The sequence below is a fragment of the Zingiber officinale genome, chromosome 2A, assembly GCF_018446385.1.
Source record: "Zingiber officinale cultivar Zhangliang chromosome 2A, Zo_v1.1, whole genome shotgun sequence".
NCBI lineage: Eukaryota > Viridiplantae > Streptophyta > Magnoliopsida > Zingiberales > Zingiberaceae > Zingiber > Zingiber officinale.
Window position 1 is genome coordinate 138,269,098 of NC_055988.1, and position 12,517 is coordinate 138,281,614.

Here is a 12,517-nt window from a genome sequence, read left to right on the forward strand (position 1 = left end):
AGCAGGATTATATTGGACTCATATATTTAAGAACGCAAGGGATTTCGTAGTGGCATGTGATCACTGCCAAAGGACATGCATGTCACTAAATGTTATCATAGAAGTTGAACTTTTTTATGCATGGGGATGAATTTTATGAGTCCTCCTCACATCCGAGCCGAACAAGGATATGTTGGTCGCTATTGATTATATTTCCAAGTGGGTCGAGGCTATTGCATGTCCATCATGTGATGCAAAGACAATGATCAAGTTGTTCAAAAAGGTCATTTCCCTAGATTTGGAATTCCCCGAAAAGTGATTAGCGATGGAGGATCTCACTTTATTGAAAGGCAGTTCAGAAATTTACTCAAGAAATATGAAGTTAATTATAAGATAGCCATGCCATACCATCCTCAGACAAGTGGGCAAGTAGAAATATCAAATAAAAAGATCAAGAATATTTTGAAGAAGACAGTATTAACGTCCTAAGAAGATTGGTCTCTTAAATTGGATGACGCCATGTGGGCGTACCGAACCGCTTATAAAACTCACTCCATTTCGGCTAGTCGATGGGAAGCCTTGTCACCTGCCGATGGAATTAGAGCATAGAGCTTATTGGACTATATTAAGCAGCTAAATTTTGATCTAAAGATAGCTTGAGAAAAAAAAAATCAACTGAGTGAATTGAAGAAATCCAGAAAGACGCGTACAAGATATGGCATGATAAGCATATCATGAGGAGAGAATTCAATGAAGGTGACTCGGTGTTGTTATTCAATTCAAGACTTAAGCTCTTCTCCGAAAAATTGAAATCAAGGTGGTTAGGCCTTCTAAGTACAGAAGGTGCATCCATACGGAGTCATGGGTATCTGGAGTAAAGCGTCGAAGACTTTTAAGTGAACAACCAGAGATTGAAGAAGTATTTTTTGAAAATGAAAATTGATAAAGGCGAAGCGCAAAACTTTCTTGAATCGTCTAACCCAGATTGAGGAGTGCTGGTTAGTATTCAGTCACTTAGTTGCAGTTTGTTAGTTTAATAGTATTTGCTAGAATGCAACATATTATGTTTTGTTCATGTTGTTCTTTTTTATTTTAATTTGAAGCACACATGCATAACTTTGTCCTCTAAGCAAAATTTTGTTGTGTTTGGTCTTGATGATACCATGTGAATACACTCCCTTACTTTTGGTAATGCATATTCTGTTATCTTATAGTAAGATTATAAAAGCGTTCTTGAGTTGATAATGGTTCACCAAATGTCTACTTGACAGTTTGACCATTTCACTTCCACTTATGGTTTGTTTCCAAAAAGTCAATTTAGTACGATATAGTCATGATTCATCATATCAGACTAGTACCTTGATGACCGTAGGTGACTCTCTCCCGACATTTTAGTTACTAGATTATGCTCAGATTTGTATCAACAAATTTGGAAATAAAATTCAAAACTCAATGTATATATATTTTTAAAAAAAATAAATTGAAGAGCAATAAAACATTTTGAGTGATAAAAATGGGATAAAAATAGTTATCATGGGTGAAAATGATAAGGTGCTCATTTAAGACTGAGTTAAGTTACTAGGAAAACACCTATCAATTTCTCTCAATATCGAGCATACCTTTGAGACTTTATGTTGGGAAAGGGGGCGAACCTAGCATATGGCAGATAAGTACCTAATGCTGGAAACCTTGGGAACACAATGGAATGACGACTTGACTTAGCCTGAAAACTTTAGTAGTAAACTATGCACCGAGCACTTAAACTTTCTTGTTAGACTTGGTGAAACTAATTGAGGGGGCGTTTGGTTCATTCCTAGGAATAAGAATCGGAATGAGAATCATTGTATTGTGGAATGGGAATGGGTATGAGCATAGATATCACTCTTAAAAGCAATGTTTGGTTAGTTGTATATTTTCTATCGGAATAAATCAAATTTTCCTTTTTTACCCTTAATGGAAAATAAGAGAAAAAATTATATATGAGAGAAAGATGAATGTGAGAGAAAAATATGATGAAAGAGAATGATGAGAGAGAAAGTATGATGAGAGAGAAAGTGTGATGACAATGAATGAAGAGAGAGAAAATGTGATGAAAAAAAAATGAGAAAAGAGAGTGTGATAGGAGAGAGCATGATGAGAGAAGATGAGAGAGAAAATATGATGTGAGAGAAAGTATGATGGGTGAGGATGAAGATAGAGAAAATGTAATGAGAAAAAAATGAGGAGAGAGAGATTGAGGAGAGAGAAAGTACGGTGAGAGAGAGAAAGTAAGATGAGAGAGAAAGTGTGATGAGAAAAAAAGATAACAGTGAGTGTGATGGGAGAGATTGAGGAGAGAGAAAGTATGATGAGAAAGAAAGTGTGTTGAGGAAAAAAAGGAGAGAGTGTGACAAGAGATATTGAGGAGAGAGAAAATGTGATGAGAGTTAAAGTGTGATAAGAAAAAAAGAGAAAAGAGAGTGTGATGGGAGAGATTGAGGAGTGAGAAAGTATGATGAGAAAAAAAGAAGAAAGAGAGTGTGATGAAAGAGATTGAGGAGAGAGAAAGTATGATGAGAGAGAAAGTGTAATGAGAAAAAAGAGTGTGATAAGATAGATTAAGGAGAGAGAAAGTGTGTGATAAAATTATGAGAGAGAAAATATGATGAGAGAGAAAATACGATGAGAGAGAACAAGGAGAGAGAAGTGATACGAAAGAAAAAATAAATAAATATATTTTGATATTTGATATTAAGGGAGAAAATTTTAATTTTAGGTTAAGGGTATTTTTGGAATGAGGGAATATTTTGATTGATGAAAATGGGGTAATGACTCATTGAAGGGGAGGTACATGGGAATGAGCTATTACCCAATTTCAAGGATTCATTCCCTTATTTGTATTCCTATTCCCATAATCCAAACATTTACAATGGCAATCAATGATTCCCATTCTCATTCCCTACTCCTATTCCCCTAAACCAAACGCCCCCTGAATGTCTTCACTTAATGATAATACTATTTGATAAGATTAGATAAACTTATTAAAGTTGGGAGATGATTATTCACATGTATTCTTGATATTGATGTTTGCTTGAGGGCAAGCAAAGTATTGATTTGGAGGATTTTATATGTGCATTGCATATAAGGTTTTTATCATAGCTTGACACACATCATATCCTATTTTATGTACATCTATCTCATGTTTTCATCTATTCATATTTCAGTTTGATACTTTTCTAATTCAGAGAGTTGCTTTTGTTTATTTACTTTGATAGGGTGCGGAGAGGAGCGAAAACGGAGTTCAAAGACCAATTCCCGAGTGCATTCCAGCTGCCACGACCGTGAACATCTAGCACAAATGTGGCCATCCTAGAGTGGTCGTGCCTCATTTCCATATTCTTTCTAGAGTCTGCCACGAGTAAGTTGTGCCAACCGGCACGGTCATGCCACCGCCCAAAAGCAGCCACAACACCCAACACGGGTAGGTCGTGCCAGTGGGCACGGCCAAGTCGGGCGCCTAGAAATCAAGTATAAAAGGTGCATTGGAACTCAAGCGGGGGATCTTGATAGGGAGCCGCCCAAGGGCCCAGACTTCGGAGCGCGGATACGAGGGATTTTCAATGCCTTAACGCCCATATTTCAGATTGGAGAGCATCCGGAGATGATCCTACACATCAAAACTAAGCTTTTCTTCCCTTTTCTGAATTTGTCTTGATTGTAACTTGTTTGAATGATCATCTCTAGTTGTAACTCCGAGTTTATGGAAAAGACTTTTAATTCTGGGTTAGGGATTAGCCCTTTGGATATATAAATACTATTTTGTTGAATCTATTGAATTTGAATGTTTCTTATTCAATGCAATGTGAGTTAATGGTCCAGGTCTACTATGAACACACGATTTTGATGTCAAAAGCACAAGAATTGTATCCCATGAGGTGCGGGGATGAACCAAAAGGAGAACTCAATCCTCCGACCCGTAGAAACCCGAGACGTGGTGAATTGCCTACGAAAGTAGATCGGTATGCCACGAGAAGCAATAGGCTATCATAGATCTCTATACATCGGTTCCAATTCGTCAACATGCATTAAGATTTGGCAACTCAGGGATTGTGGATCACGTGACAGAGATCTCCTTAAGAAAGCAATCCCTCAGCTTTGTCGCTTTGAAAGTAGATGATGAATTGGAACGGATACGTCAGTGTAGTCCCAAAAGTTCACATCGGATACCATAGGATAGTATACATACATAAATAACCACTATTGATAGGAAACCAAACATAAATTAGGTGTTTACAATCATGGTAGTAAAACCAAAATCCTAGAATCGTTTTTCCCATTGAATTCTCTTATATCACTCTCCTTTCTCTTCTCTTATCTCACTCAATACTCTTTCCTCACCATATCTTCTGATTTTTCTCCTTAGATCTCTTGCATTTGCACAACTCAAACCTCACGATTAGTCTAAACAATTGCATTTGTTTAGTAGACTAGTACTAAGCACCAATCCCAGTGGATTCAATATTTTATTATTTCACGACAACCGTACACTTGCAGTTTGCACCATATCAATATACATGTTACATGTTGAGTTATATGTTGATACTTGTACACCTCTTGTATGATACAACCATGCTACATATTGAGTTATATGTTGATACACGTACACTTTTTGTATGTTGTCATCTAGAGACTCTCTGATAATATGTATAGTTAAATTAGCCAACATTTATTAATGATGACTTAGGTTAGTCACTCAAACTAATTGTTACTCGAGAATGACATAGTTAAATAAAATATGAACCAAAGTGAAATAACTATTGTTGTAAAAAGACTTAAAGTGAAACAACAACTACTATAAGTGGCGAAAACAAATACTAAAAAGTGAATACTTGAAGCATAACCTTTAGTAGAGTATATGATCGTCATAGAGAAGTTGTAGCATGGGTCGCCTAGTTTTTGTATGCGTGAGGGCATTATATCATTGTTTATCATAGATGAGGGTTTTATCCTACATATCATACAACACTATTTATACTCTGATGTGGCAAAAGGCAATTTGCTCACCCCAGCGCCCCCGCCAACCGTCCCTAAACCAACGCGGAGGAGGTAAATTATTGGTGGCTACTAGCCATTAGTGCAGTGCCAAGACATGAGGGAAGGCATGTTCGGACGCGCCAAGTTTCGACCCCATGACCTAATGTGGCAACACCCCATGCCTTAACCACCACACCGCCTCTGAGAACCTAGCTCTAGTGATTCATTTCTTATTAAATTTACTATTGATTGATTTATTGGTAATGATTAAAAAGTGACAATTTAAAGGGGATTTATTTGTTATAAAAATATGGTAAAGAATTAAGTGAAATTACTTGAGATAATAAATTGTGATAATTATATGAAATGATGTATACTCAATAATTAAACAACTTGACTAGTGATGTTAAATAGTAACAAATAAAGATGGATTTACTTGTGACAAACAAATGGTGATGAGTGAGTATAATAAAGAATAAATATTAGTACTACCCTAAAGAATGGCAATACTTATAATGAGTTAACTAAAGGTGTAAGCGGGATGGAATTACTTTAATATGAGTTTTGATTGTTGGTATTCCCTTTATCTCTTAATTTATGATTTCAAATTCTTGCACATCTTTTCTACACATCCCTCTTAACTACCTACTTTGAAAATTTGTGCTCATTTTCTAGAGTCTTTAGCTTCCAAGAACAAGTGTCATTACAGTAATCATGCCATCAATCATGTTTCCTTTCGTGATATAAATTTCAATTAGATTTTGTGTTGAATTTTGCTGTAACACTATTACAGATCATGCATGCACTGTGAGTGAAGCTTACTTTTAGGCGGGCCTAGCTCGAGTAGGGTGTGGCACATTTATTCTTGAGGAATGGAAAAGGCACATTGTAAGCATTTTGGGACAAAAGTTTAGTACTTATTGTTGAAGGATGAAGAGAAAAAACTAAAGCATTTGGGAATAGGGTAAAATGCAGGGATAGATACTACAACAAATGAAGAAAATAAATATTATGTAAATAAAATGAAGTGCTTCATAGTTCATAGAATCCTATATCGTGCATATCAACACAAAGATGTTATCAATCACGAAATGCTATACCAACTTGAGAGATTACCAAACAAGACAAGTATGAATAAACATTATACATAGGAACATAAAGGAGGGTGTTTCATCAAAATAAATAAATAAATAAAGGAGGGTGTAGGAAAATGATACCCCCAGCGTAGCTTTCTTCTCTTGTTGGGGATTAAACATGGAGCATTCTGATCCTGATGACATGGATGGAAAAAATTACTTTTGAATGGTTTTCTAACGAAAGCTACTAGAGAGAAGCGAAGCTCTTGATGTCATTCTTTTTTAAAAGGTGATTACAGTTAGAAAGATATGCTACACTTCTATTCTGATTCAAGAATTCAACTGCAATTATGCATGGGAAAAGATATAGGAAGCATAATGTCTTCTTGGTCATAACTATATTTTGCTCTCTGAATTATAAGGAAATGAGTATAATCAAATAAGTAAACAGGGCCTCTTTGAAATCTTATTTGTCCATACCAAACATGCCTTTAGATCAAATACAGGAATCTTCGAACTCCCGTCAGAATTACATGCTGCAGGACTTGTAGTATACTTGAAATCAATATCTTCCGCGCATGTGCTTACGCTCCTTTGTGCGATTTCTGATGGAAGGAAAGCATGAGTCAACAGTCAGATAATGTTAGAAGAAAAACAAAGAAAAAAGCACCTTTCGATTTTGGGTTCCCCTTTGCTTTTTCCTTGAGTTTCAAACGCTTCCTGTGCAGATCCTGTCATACGATATTTTCCAATCGAGAGAGAGAGAGAGAGAGATCTAAATGGGATTAACATTGGGGCCTCCGACCCAAACGATGAAGAGGATCAGAATACCTTGAGCTTGTCGAGTTGTGCTTGGGTAACCTTAGAAGGCTTGAAGTTGGGTTGGAAGAGAAGTGTCGATGCTAAGGCGGTCTCCCTCCTCGCATCCTCCGCCTCCTTCCTCGCATCCTCGCCATCCGCCATGCCGTCGGACAAGATGGAAAGCTGATAAAGCATCACACGATATTTTGTCCACCTGAAAAAAAGCACTTTCCCTTTTTGACCCTCAAAATTCCAATAGATACCGTTTTGCCTCCTATTTTTAAAAACAATGGTTAATAAACAATCTTTGGGTACCATATGGCACATGGAAATCTAAAAAAAATGAGCAAAAATCAAAAGTGCATATATATTTTTTCAAATGACGGACATGGACTTAGTGATTTTTTTTTTCAAAGAGCATTTGACCCTATGTGATGCGATACTTAAGATATGGGATATTGTCATATAAAATCTTAGCGGTGAAGTTAAGGTGAGGGAATCATCTTAGGGTGAGTAAATCATCTTTTACCACATGTACAATTACTCAATTATCCTCTAGTATTGTTTAGTATTATTTTTATTATTATCTCACACCAAAATTCTAAATCAATCGGATGCATTGTAACAGATACAATTTTATAGCTGCTACATATGTTATAGCAGTTATGATTTATAGTTGGTATAACATGAATATTAGATGAGTAGGTCAAATCTGCATTGTAGTAATTACGGTTTTATAGCTACTCCAATATTAATGGTAGATGAACAAGATTAAATCCATGTTGTAGCATCTCTAAGAAGGATTTAGTGAATGTTCGATGTCTCGTATGCTCTAGTACTCTCGTGTTTTCTATATTTCGACATGTTGTAATCTCGCGCTTCAATTTTGATCAGCAACATCTAGTATAACTTTTCATTATTTCATGTGTTGTCATATTTGTTTTAAATTATGTTTAGTTTTTACATTTTCTCTAAGATTTATCCACCTTTCCAGAGATTTTTTTGGAAAGGAGAAATTAAGAAATAAGAATCACTATATTTTAATTATCTTATGTGTCGATCTATACTAGTTAAATGCTTTTAATTATCTTATGTGTCGATTTATACTAGTTGAATGCTGAATCATTCTTACAAGTGTATATTATCTTATCTTACTTGATTAAATATGTGTTAATTAAATTATTTTCATTGTGCTACTTTGTTTATTTGATTATTTTTTAAGTTATAACAGTTTATAAAATTTATAATGTTATTCACCCCCTTCTCTAGCGTCGAGTTTGATTCTATAAAAAGTTCCAAAGAACATGTCATAACTATGACAAACTGAATCATCAGCCCAAAGACTGTCGATATTCAAAGAAAGTCACTCAAGTGCACATGACCGAAGATAAGTCAGTGTTAATAGATATATCAGTGACTGTCATTATATTTTGAAACCAATTTGGTGGACAATCCAAGGAAATGATGGATCGATACTGATATTACACGACACATTTACTCAAAAAGCCTATTACTACTCACTCAAGACCCTAAAACATAAAGCATTTACAATTATTATTGACTCAAGGAAAATTGGCATCACATATGAACCTCAAACTCGATATATATCTTTCGAATGGAAATTCATGAACTCCTACCAGCATAAGAAATCATGTAGTCTCCAACACATAACATAACAAATCAGAGAACAAATTTTATTAACATGCTCTTAGGAACCCCCAGACAGTGCACTGCATTCCATCTAATCTCCTCAGCTACTCCACGTCCCTTATCACATAGTGGTGACATCCTCTGCACCTACACCATTTACATCATGGGTCCACAACCCAATAAGCATAATCCACTAGTAGGTACATGACATGAATAGCAAAATTAGGAAATGGGGAGCATGAACTTACACTTAAGAGCAAACTTAAGCATTCACTTGGAAACATAAAGTTAGGGAGCATTGAGCATGGCCTACTTACACATCAAAGAATATTTAAACATAACCTAGTAATAATGATGAACATGATGCAATTGTGGTGGCCGTCATTAGAACACATTCATTTGATTCATAAGCATGAACTTGTGAGAGATACCTTTTAGGAGAACTTATCATTGTATAGTCGAAGCCAATATTCATTGCATTATCATTCAAGTTTGATAGGACTCTCCCCAGAGCTCATCTCGGGACACTCATCCCGTACTGTCACCAATCATGCACAAATTCTTCTAGCTAACCATATAAGAGAGACATGGCCCAATCATATCATGCCATGCAGGTAACCATGCATAATTCTTAAACTAACCTCCTAAAGAGATCTAATTAGAAACTCAAGAGATGCATATACAAGCTAGGTATCTTAAGAAGATATTGGAAGAACAACGACATAAACTGCATCAGTGCAATTCTACCAAATCAATCATAGAAATACTGGGCTAATAGAAAGAACAACCACGACATCACAATAGCAAGAACACAAAGCCAGCACTCGAACACATCACTAAATTTGCTCTAAAAATTAAAATCAACGCAAAAGCAAGAACTCAACACAATTGAAACCATCCTTCCAATTTGCCTAGAAATTCGTAACCCTCTCAAGGTGCAAGGACCATATCGAAACCCCATTACAACCTCATAATCCTGTCCACCAATTCATAGATTGGTTGAAGAAAAAAAGAACAACATCAAATCCAACCCCCCACCTTCTGAATCTAATCAGTAATCTGAAACCCTCACGAAAGCACTGCAAGAAAACTAAATCAATTTGCAAACCCTCAAACTATTTTAACAAATCTATACCGTTACGAGAAGGCAATGCAATAATCGAAAACCAATCAACATCTTGCGAATCCGGAGCAGTAAAATGGGAAAAACATTATGTCGAAATAGGAGCATCATTTGAACCATTATGCGAACCTACGGAAAGAAGCATTCATCCCATCCCATATCTACTAAGGGGATCCACTTGTCTTTCCTTATCATCGGAAGCCCTCACCCCTAGAGGAATTTGTGTCGCCATCGACTCTCCCCAGCGTCCACTCTCACACCCCCCCCCCCCCCCAATCAAGATCACTCCCCCTCCCTTCCCCTTTTCTCCCCTCGAGGGCATTCTCCCCTCCCCTCTTTATTTGAGCTCCAAGTATCCCTAGAAAGCCCGCACCCCAATTTGGCGGGTAGATTTAGAATAGGTATTGAATTGGGGCACTATTAGTATTTCTAGAAAATCTTACTTAGCCTTAAATAAATTCACATGAACCCTTTTATTGTTTGGTTTTCCTTTTGTCACCGATTTACCCTTGACTTTGAAAACATCGAACTAACCTTTAAAGAGAACTAAATTCCTAATTTAAACATTCGAAACACGTAGGACCTTACATTTACTCTAACAAGACCAATTTTTAACTAACCCCTATCAGTGGGAGAAATCGAGAAAAATAATCATGGGTAATTCTGTAACTTCCAACATTATTGGTCTTAGTAAAGTGGTACTGAAAATGACGTCAAGTAAAGAAGTGACACTAATTGATATGTTTAATGTTATTGACATCAAAAAGAATTTAGTATTAGGGTTGGCTCTTGTCAAAGCTGGTTTCAAGCTAGTGTTTGAGTCTAATAAATATGTATTAAAAAAAATAATCAATTCATAGGCAGAAAAAAGGGTACATGGAAATGATCTATTCAAAATGAATATAATAGTTGTACACCAACTTCAATGACAATAAAATTATAAATTCTGCTTATTTGATTGAGTGTTCTAATTTATGGTGTGGACATATAAATTATAATACTTTGAGACAACTCGTGAATTTCAATTTAATGCCAACATTTAATGTTGATCCAACATATAAATATGAAATATGTATTGAAGCTAAAATGACAAAGTTATCTTTACATTCAGTGGAAAGAAATACGATCCCTCTAGAGTTGATTCATAGAACATATGCGATTTAAAATTTATGGAAACTAGAGGAGGCAAAAAATACTTTGTTACTTTTATTGATTCCCGTCGTTAAAGGATTGTTTCCCGTCATTAAAATTTAAAGGTCATTAATGACGGTATTTAATACAGTAGGAAGTTGTAGCTAAAAATACCCGTCGAAAATTGATTAACGATGAAAAATAAAATACCGTCGTTAAGAGCTTTTAACCGCTTTTAACCATGGTATTAACTACCGTCATTAGTGACAGTAATGATGGGTTTAGATACCGTCGTTAGTAATAGTAACGACAGTTATATGTACCGTCGTTAATAATAGCACCGACAATTATGTATGTAATTTAATTATTTAATGACAATATGTTATACCGTCGTTAATGGCAATGATGATTTAGCATACCATCGTTAATGGCAACGACGGTACCACTTATCTGACCTGTCAAAGTGTATATATTTTCTATAAATTCATTAAAGAATGCTAATAAAAATTAAAACATAATATATTAGAATATCATCAAGTAATTTATGATAATTGTTTCTACATATCACAATATCTAGTTATCATCCAACAAAATTAACATTCATTTACATCAAAAGTATTCATTTATCTAAAGTCCTCATATGCAAAATGTTGACCGTCTCAAAGCTTCAAAAAGTCTATTTCCCTTCCAAGCTACAATACCTATAATAAATTGACAAAAAAAAACAAAGAAAATGAGTATCACAATAAAAACTTTAAAACAACTTAAAAAATGAGATTGGTCATCTTCTTCATGTCTCGTCTATTAAATTAGGTTGAGCTAATAGGCTAACTAGTTCAAGATAACCATTTAGAGCATCTACAGCGCCATTAGTATGTGGCGCGTTAATGACAATAAATAAATATATATATATATATATATATATATATATATATATATATATATATATATATATATATAATTTTTTGAATCTATAGTCATGTAACGCGTTCAATTCCTTGATCACGTTAATGCTATAGTGTATCTACAATATATCCATGTAGACATTAACGCTGAAGCATTAATAACGATGTGGATGCTCTTAGATATAAAAAATAATTTTTGCAAACCTGTGTCGGTACATGTGAATATGTGATATTGTGAAGCATGGCATTCTGCCTATTTGACTGCATAGGCTACTATTACAACAATGATACCAACCACAAATTGTGTTCAATTGGTCAACTTTCTCAGTAATCATACCAAATTCTTTCTTCTACTTGGGAGTATTATGAAACTTTGTTTAATCATTTCTTCCATGGAAGATATAGCCTAACTGGATAAAGGGACTTTAATTTGAAAATCGCTAGCCAATTATGATTTTAATAATTAGCACACAATCAACAAACTTGGCTAGAAAATCTTAGTGGTGGATAAGGGCAGTTTGATGCTTACAGCAATGCTAAAACGAACTTAATAAACATGTCAAATCTATACCAACGAGTGATCCTCGAATACCTGCTATTTTTAAGTAGAAACTTGAATACGATGCCGGAGCTTATTTTATTGTTTGAATAACAGTAGATCAATAAGCATCAAACAATGATGACCTCATCCATCAAAATCATTAGTTGAAGCAATAAAATAAAGAGAACATTGTGGTAAAAATGTGAATACGTTCGCTCCCAGCACCCCCGTCAACCCGTCCTAAGACCAACATGGAGGAGGTAAATCACGGGAGACTACTAGCCTTTGAAATAGTGAC

At 35.2% G+C, this 12,517-nt stretch overlaps 1 protein-coding gene across 1 annotated transcript in view; it reads right to left on the bottom strand.

Moving 5' to 3' along the window:
* Window positions 1-7,066, bottom strand: part of LOC122042426 — a 33,708-nt gene extending 26,642 nt beyond the window's left edge. Inside the window, exons 1-4 of the mRNA XM_042602542.1 lie at window positions 6,900-7,066; window positions 6,739-6,799; window positions 6,558-6,673; window positions 6,210-6,262 (exon numbers count right to left, since the gene is read on the bottom strand). Of these exons, the coding sequence (XP_042458476.1) occupies window positions 6,210-6,262; window positions 6,558-6,673; window positions 6,739-6,799; window positions 6,900-7,064 (395 nt within the window). The 5' untranslated portion in view covers window positions 7,065-7,066. The remainder of the gene's footprint in view (window positions 1-6,209; window positions 6,263-6,557; window positions 6,674-6,738; window positions 6,800-6,899) is intronic.
* Window positions 7,067-12,517: the final 5,451 nt, after the last annotated feature.